At 32.1% G+C, this 21588-nt stretch overlaps 2 protein-coding genes and 1 pseudogene across 2 annotated transcripts; 1 reads left to right on the top strand and 2 right to left on the bottom strand.

The window, feature by feature from the left end:
* The first annotated feature begins 2163 nt into the window (after nucleotides 1–2163).
* Nucleotides 2164–9522, top strand: LOC128171576 (protein draper-like). Its single transcript, XM_052837372.1, has 10 exons — nucleotides 2164–2241; nucleotides 2900–3130; nucleotides 4684–4938; nucleotides 5199–5336; nucleotides 6022–6159; nucleotides 6309–6449; nucleotides 6654–6791; nucleotides 7075–7227; nucleotides 7403–7505; nucleotides 7591–9522. The coding sequence occupies exons 1-10, from the start codon at nucleotides 2184–2186 to the stop codon at nucleotides 7739–7741; spliced, it is 1506 nt and encodes a 501-aa protein (XP_052693332.1). The 5' UTR covers nucleotides 2164–2183; the 3' UTR covers nucleotides 7742–9522.
* Nucleotides 9523–11595: 2073 nt separating this feature from the next.
* Nucleotides 11596–14957, bottom strand: LOC128174529 (uncharacterized; annotated as a pseudogene).
* A 2459-nt stretch (nucleotides 14958–17416) lies between these two features.
* LOC128174528 (uncharacterized) lies at nucleotides 17417–20443 on the bottom strand. Its single transcript, XM_052840064.1, has 2 exons — nucleotides 20377–20443; nucleotides 17417–18846 (listed from the first exon to the last, which is right to left on the bottom strand). Exon 2 carries the CDS (start codon nucleotides 18806–18808, stop codon nucleotides 17417–17419), a length of 1392 nt encoding a protein of 463 aa, XP_052696024.1. The 5' UTR covers nucleotides 18809–18846; nucleotides 20377–20443.
* Between the last annotated feature and the right edge of the window lie 1145 nt (nucleotides 20444–21588).

The following is a 21588-nucleotide window of genomic DNA, read 5'->3' as shown; positions in this document are numbered from 1 at the left end:
ATTAGCCCATATTGGATAACTGCAGTGCATTGAGGTTTTAATGTTTTATCCACAATTACCTTTTACATATGGGCAATGGGGGCAATGTAAATTAAGTCGCCATACACGCACATGACACCAAAATGAAATAAAGAAAATGTGGATGATGTTTCAATTGGGAACAGGTGCGGATTTAGACGTGGAGGGGTTTGGACCAACCCCCCCTCCCCCCCCCCCCCCCCGCGCCCTGCAAAACTCATCAATTCGATTTATTTGAGTTTATTTGGGTAAAGAGATGCAACAGCGATGCACGTGCGCTACCGGTGATGAAGGGAATTAATGCTTGATAGTAGAACTGCCCTACCTTAGCTACCTCCTGTCTATTCTCTTCTCTTTTAAAGGCTTAATTATCGTGTATTTCAAACAGAATTAAATTTGACACAACGAATCTCTCTCTCTCTCTCTCTCTCTCTCTCTCTCTCTCTCTCTCTCTCTCATTTCGACCATGGAATGGTGTTACACTACCCAAAAAACATTTGCATTTGGATTGTTATTGTTGAGGTTGTAAATCTTCGATGGTTTTCTTTCCATAGTTTAAACCGCACTCAATCTTAATTTTTTAGTTTAAACAGATTTTTCCTTGCGAGGCGATTTTTACGGAACAGGGGCGAATACTCTACGGATTAAAATGCATCGGGGAGAACATCACTAATATTATTGTTTATACTGTTTGGGGTTAATTCATCTAAGTTATATTAAACATGATATAAGAGAAATAAGATAAGAGATATATAAGACATTTACTTGAAGGTAAGAGCAAGTACGCATTATCTTTATTTAGAACAGTTTGATGTTGCTAGAATACATGTTTCAGATCGATAATTCGATTGGTTAATTTAAATATTGAATGTCGAATTTCGAATCTTGAATTTTGAATCTCGTATATTGAATCTCGAAATTCTCCTTCTAACATGTCCCCCAGAATAGATTTATATCAAATGAGTATATTTTTATTGCATATAAATATATTTCTTTTTATTTGATGGTTTATTTTGTCTTTAACACGTCTACTTCTTATAATTTGGTATCTCGTCCTGTTAATGAAATATGATTACAATTTAATCAAAGATAAGTTTCGGATAAATACATGTAACGGATAAATATCTGTAACGGATACATATCTATAACATATATGCTTCTTTAAGGTCAAAGTTGTATATTCACCTGATAGATTATCATTAATATGATGAATTATATATTATAGTTTGAGTACAACTCTTCAAAACGATACTGCATTTGTAACTATCTCTTTTGGTTTTACTTCACACTCCCCTGGTGTATCATTCCTGACTGTACAAATGTAAAAATGTAAAATTAAACTGACTGAGATTCATTTGTTTAGTTTCTTGTTTTGTTTTGTGTGTTTGTTTGTTTGTTTTTTGGGGGGTTTATTTTGGGGGAGGGGGTGTTTTTTTATTTTGTTTACATTCCTCGCTCAGATTTTTGTCTGGTATACAATTCAAAAACACTTCATAATAACATTAAAAACATATAAAGAGTACATTTGTAAAATAATCTAAAATATGACATTAATTATATTTTCGTATTACTATTATTCATCGTTTTAATACATATGCACTGCACTTTGATATATTTTCAAAAATCAAATCAAGCTGAAACAGTGTCAATTATTTCTTTTCTGTGCATTATTTTTCTACTTGATCATATCATAAGTAGCTGCATTTTCATTCTTTGTTCCGTTTTGTGCCTAAGAGATTATCAATAAATTTCAACGTTTCAACAAACAATCATGCTCATACATTAGTATATGGTGTATTACATTTAGTGATTTTTAAAAAGATGTATAAACATGGAAATTGGTACATAAAGCTATTAATTATAGCATATGAAATAATATATTACATTAAAACCAGGGACGGTTTACGTTCAATCAATAAATGTTCGTGCTTTGTCAGTATAATTAATTTCTTATGATCTTAAACGTTATTGTACATTTTTGATGCGCAATTGTATGCCGCAGATACTTATACCTATACAAACCAAAATAAAACTATATAACTTAGACATGACTCATGATCATTGAAACAAAAAGGTCAACAACACTTTTCCCGGAACTAGGTTAAACATATCACGTGTATGTTTAAAAAAGAATTACATTTTCATTAGTTCCTTCCATTTTAGACATGCATTTGCTCTGGCTGCATTTATTTTTCCATTTATTCATCTTAATCAATGCATACGGTAAGGTATTTGCTTTTATATTTTTTTCCTAGTGCGTGATATTTCAATTTTATTTAAAATTAGGAGTTATTCAGTCTATCTTTGTTTTGAAGTGTAAGGATATAATTTTATTCAAAATAAATAGCAGTTGGAGTCAACATTTTTAGCAAATATACAGTAACACTTGCATTCATGTCAAAGGCATTTTAAACCCTACAAATTTGATATCCTCATTAGATAACTGCTTAATCATAACTGTTGCCATTGTTTTACTTGTTATATTATGACACAGACAGGAAGTTAACTCTACATTCCTCTTAAGAAAAATAATGATTTAATGATGTTTTAATAACCTTTTTTTCGTATGTGTGAAATGGCTTTGACTCTCAATGCATAATATGAACAAGTTTTGGGAATGCTTTAATCAATTGAGGCTCGTATGCAAACATCATAAAAAAGAACCAAGACAACTTCCTGTAAAAAACCATCCTTGATGTTTCATTAAAATAGAAAGGCTCACAAATAGATGCATATGTTTTAAATTTGGTTCAATGAAATTTAATATTTTGTTCGATTAAAACGATAGTGTAAAAATTGCATCGTATTAAAAAAAAGAAAGAGAGAAAAGAAAAGAAAAAACGCAATTAAAATCATTAAATAATAATATTTTACTATCAAGAAAATATTGCTCTGAGGAAACCAGCATGGCAGCGTTTTCCCTATAGCGGTCGACATTGGTGGGGAGCAGATCGTGCTGTGGACGGACGGTATTCAGACCTATCTCAATATGACAACCAGTGTACAATATCCGGGAATTATCACCAAGTTGCAGAATGGAGGGTGGATCTCCAAGAAGTCCTTAGCATGCATCATATTGTTATATACTATAGGACGGACAATGAGCCTTGGGGTACTTTATATATATATATATATATATATTATATATATATATATATATATATATATATATATATATATATATATATATATAAATATATATATATATATATATATATATATATATATATATATATATATATATATATATATATATATATATATATATTATGAATATATATATATATATATATATATATATATATATATATTATGAATATAAACCCCGGCTGGGGCGGAGGTGGAGGTCCAATAAGGTGAATTTCTCTGTGCTTTATGTATATCTTTATCATTCACGTTGGGCAGGTATATGTCAATTTGAGAGTTATTGCAATGTTTGTGCTTATTATATGTATATATCTATGCAGTGTGTATCGTCCCGATCCTCTCAAATTGTCGTTTAACTGCATTCCACCTGTATCTCAAACGACCGTGTAGTGAGCGACCAGCGCGCTAGTTTCCCTTCGTCATCGAAAGCAAGATTTTTGTCTTGCCTAGATGGCCCAGTGGTTAGCGCCGTGGCCGCTCACTGCTAGTAGAATGGGTTCCAGAGGTCGTGAGTTCAAACCCCGGCTGGGGCGGAGGTGGAGGTCCAATAAGGTGAATTTCTCTGTGCTTTATATATATATATATATATATATATATATATATATATATATATATATATATATATATATAATTTACATACATGTACAAGGAACATGTACCATCTTCCCGTTATTGTTGAATAAAGTGTGTCGGATGAGGAGTAAACAATCAAAGGACCATATATGATATGGTCCTAAAATGGCCCCCTAAAATGAACATCATCATGTTACTGTAAATCTTTGATGTTTTAGTACAGATATATATGGATGTGTTTACATTATATTCATTTTGATTCAAGTGTCCACAATTTAGAAATAGGACATCGTAAAGACAACCTTTTCCCGCCATTTATGTATTTTTAGCATAAAACAGATTGTTTTCAAGCAGTTTTTCTTTCAGAAAACATAGAGCGCATGCTTGAACAAACGAAACATTTTAATCAGAGATGTATCTAGCCACGACTAATGAATGACAAAAATATTTATCTTGATCAAGCATGCGCTCTATGTTTCCCAGTCGTTAAAAGATAAGAAAAATGTCAATTTTTGACTGATTTTGCCTGAATTCTAACAATAGCGTCACTTCTGACGTCATAACTGCCATTGAGTGCAAACAAATCAAATAAATATATGAAAAACAAATTTTATATCAATTCTTCTAAAAAATAAGTGAACTTTTTATTGTACCCGAAACACTTCAAAAATGGCGAATTATGGGAGCCCAATTTAACTCATATCATATATAGTTCTTTGTTTAAATTACTAAATTACATTTACACTTATTGATGTGTGGGTTTTATATGTTCAATCTAAAATTTAAAAAAAACCCACAAAATATGCTGGATTTCTGTGTTTTAATTACTGTTGTTCATAACAATCGTTAATATAAACTCAAAAGGAACGAATTTCCAAGTTTTTACTTATATTACAAAACCTTAACCGAAAATGTGGGTTTTCTTTAAAGATGTTATTTCAACAGGAAATCCTAGTGAATACTCGGGACGATTTTTGGGGTTCTCTGTCTACGTATCAAACACAACGAACAAAGAGGACGGGATTACTTGCTTCAAAGACAGAAACTTTACTAGAGCAACAATAGAGAATCCTTTAACGATAAATTGCCCTAATCATGGACGTTACGTCATCTACTATAACAATAGAACACAGCCCCCGTTTCCTTCTGGCTATTCTACAGATGGAGCATACAACGAAATCTGCGAATTTGAGGTTTATGGTAGGATCTAGCGGCGACTATTTCAGCATAAAAGTTGTTTTCATTGTTATTGTTAAAATTCTTTAAAATGCTGTAAATATCTTTGTCTAAACGAAAGCACAAATAATAAGTGTGTTATCCCTTTTTATCAACAAAATAAGAATAATAAATCCTATAAAAATGAAAAATACCTTACGTGCTGCTCTTAGATTGAATTTTTATACACTGTTATATCATTAAATGATCATTTCAAACATATTGAAATCATCATATAATTTAAGGGTGCCCAACACAAGGATATTACGGAGAGAACTGTTCTTTATCGTGTCCACAGAACTGCCAGGAAGGTCACTGTCACATCGAGGATGGGTCCTGTCTGGGGTGTACTGATGGATACAAGGGTCCAACTTGTAATGAACGTAAGTATATGCAACAAATATTATCATAGAAATAACTTTTAATCGAACAGTTTTAAAATTGTGTATCCAACCTGGTTTAAATTTGATTTAGAGAATGTTGATTTCGGTTTTATATGCGTACTTAGATAAAAGATCCATTACAGTGTCTAAGCCAATCACTATCCGTACTGTAACACATTTTAAACGGGTTCATGTCTAACAAATGTCATGAACATATAACAACATATTATCTAGAAGGTAGTCTAACATTTTTTGTTGTTGTAAAAACTGACTGATATTCAAAAAAGTATCTTGCAACAACCTTTTTTTAAATTATGTATTTAAGGAAAAATAGATATATGTAAAAAAAACACCAAAAAAAAAACACAAAAATACCAATTTAAAAAATTAAATTATCAAACACTTCAATGATTTTGTTTAATAAGTTGCGTTTCATATGTATAATGATGAAAACTATTTTAAATGCATGTATGCCCTTCAAATGACCAATCTTTTGACAATTATCTAAACTTCAATTTGTCTGCTATCCGTAAAAATGTTTCAATAAAACTCTTTACAATAAACTACTTAAACAAGCATGACCCATAACCAAACATATTTCTATTACCCATTGAACTTCTTTGTTACTCAGACTAAAAATTTAATCTTTTTGCTCAATTATATAATTCTAACATTAATATTACAGAATGCCACGGCAAATCGTACGGTCAAGAGTGTCAGCAAAATTGTGGAAACTGTAAAAACAATGAACAGTGTCATCATGTGAACGGAAGTTGTATAAACGGTTGTGGCAGTGGATTTTATGGCACAAAATGTGACCTAAGTACGTACATGTTAAATTTGTTTTAAGTATATGGTCGTACATTAACCTCTTTTACCATTATATTGTCTTCATATTCTAAACAGATAAAATAAAATAAGCAATCTGTATTAGTTATATAACAAAAAATGTCTTATATCGCAATATCGCAGCCTGCCCTGAAAGTCGATATGGCTACTATTGTGAGGAGCACTGTAACATCAACTGTGGAGTTCCATACAGATGTGACAGGGTGACAGGGCAGTGTGAGGGAGGATGCCAAGTTGGTTGGGAAGGGGCCACGTGCAATACACGTACACAGTCATTTTTTTAATGTTTATCAACATAATCTATTTAACAATAAAGAAGTACGATGTAACAATCTTAACCAATGAATCAAAAATAAATTCTGATATCATAAAAATTTAAAGCAAAATGTATGTACAATATTTTAATTTACACATGTTGACTTTGCTCTATTCAAAAAATAAATTTCTATTTTTTGCTGCATTTTGCAGAATGTAATGAAGGAAAGTTTGGTCAAAATTGCAACCATTCGTGTGGACATTGTCTTGACAATGAACAATGTAATTACATCAATGGTTCATGTCCCAATGGATGTGATATTGGTTATCAAGGAAGTCAATGTACACAGGGTAATGGTAATGTTATAGCTCCTAAAAATCTATGCTAGATGTTTTCAAGGAAGGAATAGAAAAAGGTTGTGAGTTGTTAACTGTCGGACAAAATTCAAGTATTTGATTTAAAAAAACCTTGTTTGTTTGTTTTGTTTTGTATTTATATTTCAGTTGTTAATCCATTCTGAAGATAAACTTGAATTAATCCAGTAATAAGAAAAAATATTCAAATTGTAAAGAAGAAAAAGCCAAAAAAAATATGCTTATAAATTCAAAAAAAATGTTTGATCTTGTTGTATAGTTTGCAGTAATAATACACATGGAGATGGATGTTTGCTTAAATGTGGGAACTGTTTATATTTGTACGGAGAACAATGTCATCACCTGACTGGTCAATGTCCACGAGGATGTGACATTGGCTACCATGGCGATCGCTGTGACCAGGGTTTTGAAGGTAATGTCACTTTCATGTAAAGGACAGTAATCGAATATGTTGGAATAGTAATGTTGTTTAAAGAAGTAACAATAACTTTAAAAATTTCGAGACTAACGATTTGTATTTCATAAAAAATAAATCTGAAAAGGTTGAATTTGCTTTAATCATATATTTTTTTTTAACTCGGAGTCAGGTTTAATTCATCCTGTATCTGAGAGCCAATTATCCACCTCATTCTATGTCTGTACGACATTTCTTATCTTAAGTGGATTACTTAATGCCATTTTGGTTGTCAGGTACGTTTAAATAAGTATACATTATGATTTTTTCTGATTTTTTAATATCAAAGCAGGTTTAAAGTAATTTTGAAATTCTATTAAGATTTCTCAGAGAACGAAGAAAGACAATGCACGAACATCAAAAGAACCTGAGAAGTAAAAGTGAAAGGAACAAAGAGTTGCCTATCCCCGAGTGTTCGCACAATCAATATGAAAACTTCTCTCTGTATGAGGAACTTGGGATATCTAAATAGAAAAATACTTGTCCTTGCCTTTGAACAAAAATCCTTGCTGCGCAAAAAAGCCCCCCCCCCCCCCCCCAGATGCTTCCTGCCTGATATATTAGTTAAAGATTTTTTTATCTTATTCGAATGAAGAGCTATTTTCTCCGAACCATAATATGGTGATGGTGATGGTGGTTGTAAACTTATTCCATCAAGCAAATTTACCTGAATCCAAAACAGGTAAAATAAAAGTGAGAAGTATTCAAACTGTTATTAAATTTGATCGTTTTCAAACCATCATTTCTTTTGAAACTATCCAGCATTCGTTCAAAATCGTTTGATTAAAAAGATAAAAACAATCTTTTGCATGAAAGAAACCATTCAAAACCAAGAAAATACAATTCAAGTAAATTTGTTAATAAAATATTCGTTGTAAATTTGTCCATGGTAAAGATCCAAAGACTAGTATTATTTAAGCTGCCCTTATTTATAACGTGAATATCATTCTATTTCTATAAATTTTGCATGGTCGTCCTTAGAACAGTTTCTGTTATTTTATGTTTCTAGGTCCGGATATAGTTTTCGTTATTAATCTTTACACTTGGATATATTGCTTTCATTATTACTTTTAGGGGCAATTTTTCAATGCTTACTTGCATTTGTTTTGTTTACTGTTATTCCTTTCCTGTATAGTTTTTATTTGTCAAAACAGTTATTTGACAGTATGTTTTTTTTCTATCAACCCAGCTGTGTTGCTGCAACAATCGATCAATTTCAAATCATTACCAATTATGACCGAAATGATTATGGATACTTTTTAAATTTCATTAAGCAAAGAATTAATATCTGACAGCCTTATGTACTGTATTTAATGATACATGTATTTTATATCTGTGTTGAAATATCGTTTGGGCAGTAACATCAATATTTCTGACATTCGTTCATATATTTAGTAACTTGCTAATTGGTATGTTTTTCGTTTGTGTATTACTGTGATGTCATTAATATTCAAGGGTATCAAGTTTCGTGGATAAAGTGAAAATCACAGTTTCAAGAATACGTTAATTTGTGGCCAATGACCCTATCAATACAAATGTTAATAGAAACCACAGTATATTATTCGTTATTTCTTTAACATACATTTCTAATAATGCTTTTATTCATGAAATTTGTAAAATGATGGCAATACACGCCGTTCCCAATTCTTCAAAGTTTTGCATTTTCATTACAGAAATCAATGATTTAATCTGCCCTCCTTAGAATCTTCACACACAATATATGTAATATCTCTATGCAGTTAGTTAATTATGTATATATGTCACTTTACTTGTACTTTCTTTTTGTATTTTAACACAATTTCCTCTGACGTCATTTGAACATTGTATATTTTTTCTGAGCCTCAGATCTTTAGTATGATCATGGTGAATAAACTGAACTGAAATAGTTTAAAACTTGGCTTCTAAGGTCATACTAAATATTGTTGTAGTGGTAGTTTTAGCATTAAGATAAAAATGAAATGCATTTAAAATTATGTTGTGTAAACATTTAATCGATATCATTTCATTTATTATTGTTGAAATGTACATTTGTTCTTTGCCATTTATGAAAAGTCTTTGGCAACTTACTTTAAAATATTACGCACTTTGAAAAAAAATGTTCAATGTGCGTCTAACTTGTTACCAAATCAGCTCATTTTTTTTCAAAGTGAGTTAATAATTTTGGGACCGAAACAGAGCACTTTGATCTTTTTTTCAAAGTGAATAATGAGTGTTAACATTCATATCTTTTTCATCAATAAATTTATAAAACTATTTACTGATGTCGCATTTATTCAGAATAAGTGTTCATTTTTTTACCGTGTTAAATCTGCTCTATAGATACGACAACCAATGATACAGTCAAATTACCAATATATTAATCAAATAATCAAATTGAGTACTTGAAGAATGCAACTGCATCTTTTCTTCCAAAACATCATATCATATTCTTGAACTTTGATAAATAAAGTTTAGTCATAGAAAAATATGTTGATCAATGCAATCAATAGCCTTTTCCATGTTATTATGAGTTTCAAGTCATAAAACCACTTCTCACATTTAATCTAAACGAATAATTTGGATGTTAAAAGTTAGTTAGTTACATGTACAGCTGTTAAATTAATTACTTTATAAAAGGTATTTCAAATGCACTTTTTGCATTGATTTTCAAAACATATATCAGATTAAAACTGTATTGAAAAAAGATATTGATTATAGAATATACAGTCCAAAGAATTATAAAAAAACAAACAAACAAACAAAATCAAACAAGGAAAGACATCTGATGGTTACTCTGCGCAAATGATGTGATATTTTGACAACAAATCTGAATGCACTCCAGAAATTCATTGTGCAATTGCGCAATTGAAATTCATGATAGTTAATTTTTTTTAAATTCTCTTGTTGATGTCCCATCGATCTAAGTAAAAACAATCATCTTAAAAGGTCTCAAGAACTTTTTTTTCAAAGTGTATTAATATCAATAATTTCAACGCGCTTGGAAAAATAATATAAAGTTGTCTTTTTTAAAAAAAAAAAGAATCAACGTTTGTAAACTTACTCCCAGGTTAAACGCACTTTGAAAAAAAATGCAAAATGTGTGACTTTTTAAAGCTGACATGAATTCATAAATACGCATTATTTCCCTTCTATCCCCGACTACTACCATGTTAGTTGTCGATTTCTATTGTTATGCTCATCGCTACACACCCTCTATATAAGGCCGAGAGCACAATTCATGCTTCACCGCATTCAGGAATTTCATACCGCCGAACACGTTACCTTGGACGAAAAGACTTGTAAAAACGCGTTTTGAACAAAATTTATTTGACAACCACTGCACTGGCAAGATATATCCAATAAACGACGAAACAAGACAGACTGAGTGCAGATACTTCAAAAATTCCTCGATAATTGTAGACCGTTTTCCTGTGTATGTTATAACATCGCACATGCGCAAACCACACACTGTGGTAGATCGCACAATGTCAATTATCGCATGGATTTTAAAAAAGGGGCGTTTTTGTATGGACGGATGGAGACAACGTTACTTTCTTGGATGTATTATCTTTCAGCTACTTTGTTGGATGTTGTATCGCCGGGGTTTTCAAGAAGATGCAGACGTTATGCACTCTATATGAACGACGCACGTGTTCGATTTGCATGCAAAGTGAGGCAGCACTGTATGTGCGCATACATTGGACTTCCTTTCTAAGAATAAATATATTTTGTATGTCATTGTTGTTTTCTTTTTTTTTTATTACTACATTTTACTACAGTGTAGTTCATGCATTTAGAAGTCCGTGCAACGTGAATGCCTCGATCGGAAAGCAACCTACCGTAACTTTCTCAACCGGTATATATACCCCAGTGACAGTAGAGGAGCGATCGAAACTTATATGGCGACCAAATGCTTTTATGAATTCATGTCAGCTTTAATATAGCATTGAATCATGATTTTTTTCAAGTATACAGTCTCATTACTGCAGCGACGCGTGCATAAAAATTGAGTAACGCGCGTTAGAAACTCAAAATTTGTATGCAAAACAATTATGTGGAATGTAAATATAAAGTTGTAACAAACGTGAAGAAATAAGAAGCACTGACTTATAAGATATGACCAATCATGGTAAACCAGAGGCATACACCAAATTGCAAACTATGACATTCTTTCTATGATAAGTTGTTTACAACCACTAACTTTTTTGAAACCTTTTTTTAAATGAACACATTTTACAGAAAAAATGGATGAAAATAATAAACTTTTGAGAAAAATACCCACCTACCCCCCCCCCCCTCCTCCATTCCTTAGAATCAAAGTGTCCTTCTCCAAAGAATTTCATTTCTTTACAAGTCTGCTTGAACCAGACAGCACTCTTCATATTTATCTTCATATTCTGAATTCTTATCTGTAAATCATTCATAAAAGGGTGAATAAAAATTTATCGAGACAAATATATACATAATATTACCAATTATTAAATAACGGCAGATGAAAAAAACTAGAGCAAAATAAAACAAAAAATTGTGTAGAATCAGTGTTTAAAACTTGAAATTATTAAAAGAGTGTTGCATAATGAATTATATTGACAACGAAAATAAAGTGCCTTTATTTTATTTATTTTTTTACAATCGAGAGTTGCAAAATCTAGATCTACATGTTATGTAATTTATAAAAAAAAAAACCTGTCAAAGTATTTTTTAAAAGGTTTAATCATACTTCTTAGAATACGGGTAGCAAACTATAAATTTTGCTGGTGCCTAAAATATAAGTACTGATATTGATCAAGGCTGACATCCTGTTTAAGGAGACTCGTACATGTATTCCTTCACAATGTATATTTCAATACGCAACTTCAACGTTTAGGTATAAACATATTACTGATGTAATACTTGTTTTAGTTATCTGTGTCTTAATTTGTGCCTGGAAAATGTATTTGAACACACTAGTAATAGATTGTTCTATTTGATTTGTTTTTCATCGAAAACAAACGAAAATGTCCTGAAAGACGGTGATTGTAGCGAATAGAATATTTATACTTGACTTTTATACTTGTTTATTTATTTTGTGCATTTTTAATGTTAATATATAACTGTTATAATAGTTTCGGCATTAAATGTAAAAAATGTTACACTGCATGTACAGTAATTTCATGCATATCTTTTACAATGTTATGCTATGATATGGTATGCGATTAAAATGATACATGTATGCTATGAGATTTCAATGTTGTGCTATGAAATTTCTATACTATGCTATGAGAAATTGAAATGAAGGGCTTAATGATATGGTATGATATGCTATGCTATGGTATGCTATGAAATTTGAACAAAAATGCCTCCATACAAAAAACAGTTCCATACATTTCAAAGTAAAATGATAGGAAGCCAAAGTTTACCACAAATCTACAATGTGAACATTTATTTTTTTCAAATCAAAACAATGCTATGCTATACGATTTCGATGCTATGCTATGAGATTTCAATCCTATGCTATGCTATGGTAAAAAATCAGTGATATCCAAGGTTGGCATCATACATAAAAACTCGAATATAAACTTAAAAATCTTACCGGTAAGAGTGTGCTGTGTTGTTAGATACTTGTACAGACATACCGAGTAGTTGACGTCTGATCCCACCCAGAGAAGGTCGGCTTTGAAATCATAACACAGGCAAATAGGCGAGACTATACCTGATGGTTTAATTAGCAGATTGGATAGGAAGTTTCCGTCTTTATCAAGAATCTGTACTGCGTTGGTTAACTCATCACATACCAAGATATGTGACAGATTGTCAGTGCAGATTCCTAGTGGAGATAGTTCTGATTCAGGAGGGTGTCCTTTGTACGAAAAACGATGTCTTCCTTCACGGTCTGTTACCACAACAGCACCTGTCGAGTCAGACACCACGACATCTCCGTTAATGTTTTCTGTTATATAGCGTGGTGTACTGTAGATATCGCTTCCGATTTCGTTGTGTTGTATTTCCTGTATTTTTTCCCCGAGGTTGTTGTACCGAATAACCTTGCCTTGTATTCTGTCCAACTTCTTCATACCGACCAAAACGTCGTCAGTTATTTGAGAACAGTAAAGACACCATGGTCGCCATGCAGAATCGGTTTCCTGCATACATTTGATAAAAGTTGTTTTTGTTTTCTTTTTATATTTTGACAGTTTGACAATGTTATAGTCCTTCTCGATATAAAATAACTCTTCCCGAGATAGGTTCATTGAGTGCGATCCAGTATGGGCATCACTGCGTAAATCATTAATATGGTGTATAGTTTCACCTAATGTACTTGTAATGATAAAGTTGTTTCCTTCATTAATTAAAAGGCAGTCGCATATGCCGTATGATAAATGGGAACAGCGTTTAAAGTTTGTCACTGTGAAATAATTCTGTACTGCTGGGGCAAATATCTGCTTTTTCGAAGAAGTTCCATCGACAAGGTCATGTTGCATCTGTCTTACAGCATCGCAATATTTATTTTGATCTATGACACAATCATAAAATAAAAAGGCTATATTAATATTGTAGCATCCCGCCCTTAATACGTGTTTATAAAAACTAAAATCATATGCATGTATAAAACCTTACACGTAACAAAAGTTTGTGTCAACACTTAAATGTATATAATGCAACCAGCTCAATACATTTTGTTGGCAATTCAGCTAATACCAATATTTGTAAGTTTATCTTTCCAAAGCCATATACCATTATTCCTCATGTTTTTTTTTTTAATGAGGAACGTAGTCTATTTAAAACTCTTCGTTAGCAATGATAGGTAATGTATGTTGGTACATTGTAGTACAGTTTCTGTACATATACAGTCTATCTTACTATCAATTATGTAATCATTTCAGTGTGTTGAAGTCCTCGAGCAGCGCACAAATAAAAAAAAATGAATCTTCAATTAGAGTTTTGTTATCTTACCTGACACTACATCTTCACCCCTTAAATACTTGTAGATAGCTACTGTATTGTTGTAATCTGAGCCGACAAAAAGAAGATACGTATTTTTATCAAAGAAAATAGAACATGGTTTGGAGACGCACTGTAGGTTAACCAATAGATATGACAGAAACTGACCGTCTTTATCAATAACATGTATTGTTTTTTTTGTAATAGTCGGATACTAAGATGTTTGACAGTGCGTCAGTGGACACTCCTAGTGGATCTAATGCTGTTCCTTGCGGATATCCTTTGTAAGCGAAACGAAATTTTCCTGCACTATCCGTGACCACTACAGCGCCAGAGCAATCAGATACCAGCATATCTTCATTGTTGTTCTCTGTTATATAGCGAGGATATTTGAAGATGTCCAGTCCTTTTTCGTTGCATTGTATTGTTTGCGCCATTTTGCCAGTTTTGTTATACCGAATTATTTTTCCTCTTCTTAAATTCATGTTTGCCATGCCGACCAAGATATCACTCGTGAATAAGGAATAATGTATACATTGAGGTCTCCATTCATTTGAATCCGTATTCTGAATAAATATGGTACTTTTTTCCAAATCCTTTGACAATTTGAGTATAGTATCATCCTTTGCTACGTAAATTAGTTCACCATCACTGTTTAGCGTGTGCAATCCATACGACCCATCATATGCTCCATCGCGATAATCTTTGATTTGATCTTTGATTTGATGTAATGTTTCACCAAGTTCGTTGATCAATACAATGTCATGATCATCACTCACCCATATCATACAGGTACCTGATGCGCATAAAGATACACTTTTGCTACACCGAACATCAGTAACTGACAAGTATTTGTGTAGGATTGGGCTATACGGTGATGACGATAGATTATTCTTTCCTACTTCTTTTTTTCTAGTCTCTGTTGTTTGAATAGCTTTTATTGGATTTGCTAAATCACCAGAGAATGATTCCGGATCTACGAAAAATGTAAAACGAATGTTTAGAACAGAACTGGGCTATAAACACGTTGACTTTCACCGCATGTTAAATTTTCAAGCGTTTTCTTGTCTACATATTAGGTAATTATTATGATATATGATATGTTATGTATTGCATAAATAATTCATGTTAAGTACTAGCAATTTCTGCTAAGGAACACGGATAAATGTACAATCATTCCAAGGGATGACCCTAACTTAACAATAGTGAGCTAAAAAGTTTTTTAAAAAGATCTTGGACTGAATGAAACATAAAGTATGGAAAAGGAAAGACCAACGTTATTTACAACGAGAATAAGCTAATTCGTCTTGGTAAAAAAAAAATATTCTATGAATTTCACACCAAATTCAACACTGCGTTTGATAAAAGTAAAACAAATATGCATCTTTAAATGAATAATTTTTAAAGGAAGGATGTGAAACATCATTTGGATTGATGAACATGTGTTTTGCGCATGTGTGTAGCAAACGTAATTCAAAGAAAAAACAGAGGGAGAGAATGGTATGAAAGAACATTAATAATGTTGACAAAAAATTACTTAGAATTGTTAGAAAGAGTTTATTTACATTGAACTTGCATGCATTGCATAAAGTTTCTAACTTATGAAGTGTGATGAAAGAACAAAATGTCTTTCTTAATTATGAATGCGACATAAATAGTTAAAAATTTACTAAGTCTTACAGATATCAAATCATAGAAATAGTTGGCTTTAAATGTTGACTTTCGAATTAAGCATTGATAAAGCATTAACCATGTGGAATATAAAATTGTAATGGATTTTTCAATTATAATTTTTAACCTCTCACGACATGTAAGATAATTTTATTTTTTAAGCATTAAGCATGAACACTTACTTAACAACGAATCCTGTCTGAATATATACTTGTAAACACCCAGTGTTTGTTGATTATCGTCAATACCAGCGTAAAGAAGGTTATTGAGGACGTCATAACTCAGACAGTATACCCTTTCCATCCCTGAAAGTTGAAAATGCGATAAAAAGTGTCCATTTTTATCTATGACATGCACGGAGTTAGAGTATGGAGCGCATATAAGAATGTTCGATTGGCCGTCGCAACATACTCCATGACACCATGTGTAAGAACATGAGCGATGACTTGTATATGAAAAACGATAATTTCCTTCCCTGTCAGTAACCACTACATTACTAAGGCCCGAGTCAGACACCACGATATCCCCATTACCGTTTTCTGTTATATATGCAGGTTTACGATAAAGCGGTTTTCTACTGTTGTTGTGCTGTATGTTTTTCGTCTTATCTCCATCCCGGTTGTAATGCAAAATAATTCCTGTTATTGGGTTTTCTTTTGTCACTCCGACAAGAAGGTTTCCAGTGAAAGGGGAACAATACACACTTAAAGGTCTCAATGCAGTGTTAGATAACGTTATGAATTTAGTTTTTGTCTTCATAACTGTCGACAGTCTCATGATGTTATGTTCTTTATTTATATAAATCAATTCACCATCACTGGTAACTGTGTGTATTCCGGAACCTCGTTCACTGAATAAATCTTTAATATGGTATATTGATTCACCTTTAGTGTTTATCAATACGAGATTTTTATGATCACTGATCCATATTTTATTTGCCGAAACAAGTGACAAATGGGAACAACACCCGATGTCTTCCACTCTAATTGCATTCAGTAGCAATGGACCCGGTGTCTCTAAATAGAGTAGTTCATTTACAAAGCAATGTTCTTCCCCCGTTTGTACTGTTGAGTGTACAGCAGATTTTCTTACAACAGCACTCAGTGAGGGTTCAGCTAAAAAATAAACATAATAAGTTACAAACTTATATGTTAATTCTGTTTGAAAAAATGCAATACCATGCAAATTTATTTTACCTAGTCGTTTATGGTTTTATATATAACAGACTTATTCTAATGATCCATGGCACACGTTTGTGCAAAATTGAATTAACGGATTGAATTGTATTTAGGAAATTCATCAGAGATTAACAATAGTAACATAAAAGAATGAAATGTGCCATACCGTAGGTGTTAACATATTGGGTTATGTACTTATAACCAAGCACTGTGTTTAAACTTGATGATCCAACCCAGAGAAGATGTGTGTTTACATCGATGGTTAGGCTGCTCGGTGACAGTATACCTGGTGGTCGCATTAGAAGATATTTTAGAAAATGACCGTCTTTATCAATCATATGTACTGAGCTACTGTAACTATCACACAATAGAATGTGCGAAAGTGAATCAGTACAAATTCATTGAACCACCCCAAAATTGAATGGCCCTCCATGGTAAGAGAAGCGATGTCGACCTCCAATGTCTGTAATTACAACTGTACTTCTATCTGAAATAGCAACATCCCCATTGTTGTTCTCTGCTATATGGGAAGGATGGGTAAAAAGAGGGTATCCTGATTCGTTATACTGAATTGTTTGCTTCAGACGGCCTAATTCATCGTAACGGTTTATCCAGGTTTTGTTATCCAAATCACCATATCCTATGAACCCTACAAGTAGATCTCCAGCGAAGGGGGCGAAATACACACAACATGGTCCCTTGTTATTGTATGGTGTGTTAATTAATGTCGTTATTTTTTCCATATCGTGTGACAGTTTAACGATGTTATGATCGTTATTTATAAAAACCAAATCCTTTTCATTGGTTACTGTGAAATATGCAGCAGGGTTATACAAAGAAAAATCATTAACTGGTCCCTCTTGGTGAAAAAGTGTGTCGCCGTTTGTGTCTTTCAAATAAAACTTGTTTTTACATCCAATCCATATCTTATCTGCTGTCACAAAAGCCATGTGGGAACAGGAGTCAACATCTGTCGCCATGAAAAACTTTTGAAACACAGGTGCAGGCATCAACTTGATTTCAATTTCTGTAGGTCGTTTTCGTCCCTCTGTGACCTTTATATCGCTCAATAACATCGTCACGCCCTTTGCGTTCAGTCTTTCGGTTACACTTAGCTTGGCATGTTTTGCACATCCGTACCGTTCTTTTAATGTTCCAAAGGCAGATTTTGATAAGAGGAATTTTACAGGATCTGTTGCTGACTGTTCAAATGAATGTTCAGTACACACCAAACTAGAAATATGTCTGTGTCTTTTCAGATTGTGTACAAAACACTTGTGTATGAGTTCAACGTCACATAAAACTTTATCAACGATATCCTTAAGCCGTGCGGCATTCAAAATAAGACTTGCATTACCTTTCCATATTTCTTTTTGGCAGGTTTTCACATCAGTTTTGATGCCGGTCATCAAAACACTTTCGTATAAGTGGATCTTGCCCCTCACGACGTGAATAGCTTTTCTGAGTCGCTGATGGTGTGAATCATGTAAGGATTTAATATCTAATTTCTTGTGTCCGGTATGTTCATCGCAAGAGGAACACATGGGCAATTCACAAGTTTCACAATACTTATCATAAACATTATCAGTATGTATAGCACAGTTTTCTTGAATTGGAGAGGTCATTTTCCTGCGGAATATCATCACATCATGGTCCATTGTATTTAGCTCAATCACATGTTCCTCTTTACAGCTGGAACATAAATCACATCTGCATGAAGTACAGATGAATTTCGTGTCCCCCTGGCAGTTCGAACACTGCCGTGTTGCATAAGGACTTGGGGTAGCCATGCTGTGGTGAAATGTGTATATATATGGAATCACATAACCTTCAAATGAAATAGTAGATTAAAGTGGCATAATGACTTATAAGATGATGTTTTGCTTTCTATTATGGCAACAAAAAGAAAAATAATAAATTTAAGCATGTGTCTTTTCTACTAAATTTGCATAAATATATACTCATTTAATTAGTTTAAATTAAGATCAACATATGGGTTAAAAAAAAATCAGAAGACCCAATTCATTTAAAAACATATGGACTAGTAAAAGGCCCTTAAAAGATACAGAGTAAGAATAAAGTATAAAATAAAACGACTTATGGAGATTGCTAAACCGTTAGCAAAATACATACTTATCTTTTTTAATCTTTTAAAAGTCGCTTTTGTTTTATAAGATAATTTTTCTATATCTTTTCAAGGCATATCACGTTTTTTTAAAAATCGACCTGAACAAACTAAAGTTTCTCGCATAGCATGGTGTAAATTCTATTTAAACGTAAAATTCATATCATACAGTTTAATTTTTATTTCATAGTGCAACAAATTTGTCCTAAAACATTGCTCTTAAATAATGTCAAAGTGCACATTCTTATTGCAATGTATCAAATATTTATTTAAATGATGAATAACAATATGGTAAAAACTATTCTTATTTAGTATTGACCTATGTTTTGTTTTGTTTTTTTAAATCAAACTCTGTCACTCGATCATAAAAAATAACACAAGGTATTTAAGTGCTTTGATAGAAACAAAAAAGACACATAAGTTGTCTTTCTATAATTGTCGCATGGTTCCACTATAATGTCTTAAAAGGTTCAGTTAAATACCCGTGGTAAACCATTGATGCACGCACAGGTCTTTTTATTTTAATGGGAACTCCGAAAGGTCAATTGATTTATCATTAATTTAGCCGTGTAATCAACCTTACGTCTGTTAAGTGGTTATCATTTATCTTTTAAATGGCTGTAAACTAATGGAACTCGTTGTACTTTTATAGGATTGTTTTCGATCAAATTGAAGACTTTAAGACAATAGCAAATGTTTCATCATTGCAATTATTTGAGAAAAAAAAGAACATATACATATATTGATAATAAGGTGAAAATATCGATGATATTAAAAGTGACAGTATTGTTTTCATGAGTTTCAAAAATGAACCAAAAAAGGATATCATTCATGTACGTTTTGATGCGTTCAAAACTGTAGTTATTAACAATCCAGATTGTTGCTATTTTATGAAATATTGGTTCAAAGAACGGAGAATGGAATCATGCTAACAAAAAAGAGTAGTAATTTCTCATTGATGTAAAAGCTGACGAGAACCAAGTACAGATCAACTGATAACGATATAGCACTTTTACATGTTTTATTTATCTTTTTAATTCAGTTGGTTTGTCTTGATTATTCATAGGTCAAAATGATCTACTCTTTTGACTTTTTTGATGGTGCTTGACAGGCACAAGTCTTTAGATTTATGTTACATGGCGGTAACCATTCTAACAAGAGGCAAAAACATTGCAATAATGTAGAAAAGGAACTAACAGATACTATAAGTGGACATAAAGTTAACAATCTTACCTTCTCAGGCACACGAGACACGAATCACATAGTTAAAGTTCCAGTATATTGAATGCATGCAAATGACAGACTAATTGTCATCGATAAGAAAAAAGACATAACAATGACCGAGTTTTAAAAGAACGAGATGTTAAGATACACGAAGAAAAAAGGGATGTATTTATACCTAGATAAATACACCTTAAATTTAAAAGCCGTATACATCTATTTGTTTTAAATAGAACATCATTTATTGGGCTTACTCTATTGCAGATGAACTCAATTAGGTATTCATAGAGTAATTGTTTTAAACATATTTTTTCTGGGATGGTTAAAACTAAAAGTATAAGTCAAAAATTCTTAAAACTAAGAGCGCTCTTTCCTAAAAGATCCAATACAAAAAGCAAAAGAATATTTTTCGCCTTTTTTTAGTTTTTTTTTTCTTGAAGAATAAAATGAAAGAAAATCCTGTATACTCTGTATTGATTTCATGCATTGAACATGTAATGAATTTTTGAACATTTAAAATGTTACCTGATTTGTTTTCCCATTAATCCCAATCATTTACATTTTAACAACAGTTTTAACAACAATAACCATCATGTATAATTACTGCTAAAATATTCATCTTGGTAAAAAAAAATTTAAATTTCAAGACTACATTAAAAAAAAGATTTCAAGTGGGTTTTAAATGGGCAATTTTGGTGAAAGCAATTAGTTGGGGTTTTTTTTCTTAAAATTATTCGAATTGCATCTTGTTTAATCAAACAGTCAATTAAATTCGTGTAAATGTATTAGCTGGTTTTATTCTGAGCAAAATTTCCTCAACATGTTCCCCCATTTTCGTCAGACGTTATCAACCAAAGTCAGTTAAAAATATTCACATTTGCAAAAATATTCCTTATATTAACCTCTTGAATAGCGAAAACTTTCAATTCTGTGTGAGCTTTTACACGACGTCAAAATAATCATAGCACGCACTTACCGCTTGTCGGTTGGGTTATCGTAAACATAAAATATCGGTTATTTTAGCAATTCTAAACGCTTTGTATTGTTCACATGAAAATATATGCTATTAACACCAAAAGAATGTTAAAAAGTTCACCGGAATACGAACTTGGTTATTACGTAATCAAGTTTTCTGAAAAATTCTACGTGCTTCAAAGGATTCAATCATGTGACCAACCAATATCATATTCCAGTTAACTTTTTAAATTGCTATTTATTTCCTAA

This window comes from Crassostrea angulata, chromosome 2, assembly GCF_025612915.1.
Source record: "Crassostrea angulata isolate pt1a10 chromosome 2, ASM2561291v2, whole genome shotgun sequence".
In the NCBI taxonomy this organism is placed as follows: Eukaryota; Metazoa; Mollusca; class Bivalvia; order Ostreida; family Ostreidae; genus Magallana; species Magallana angulata.
This window is presented reverse-complemented; position numbering and strand designations above follow the sequence as displayed.

Coding starts and splice junctions, on each gene's coding strand:
- LOC128171576 (XM_052837372.1), top strand. CDS start 2,184: ATGCATTTGCTCTGGCTGCATTTATTTTTCCATTTATTCATCTTAATC. Junction 4,939..5,198: donor CTGCGAATTTGAGGTTTATG/GTAGGATCTAGC, acceptor ATATAATTTAAG/GGTGCCCAACACAAGGATAT. Junction 7,228..7,402: donor CTGTGACCAGGGTTTTGAAG/GTAATGTCACTT, acceptor ACTCGGAGTCAG/GTTTAATTCATCCTGTATCT.
- LOC128174528 (XM_052840064.1), bottom strand. CDS start 18,808: ATGGCTACCCCAAGTCCTTATGCAACACGGCAGTGTTCGAACTGCCAG.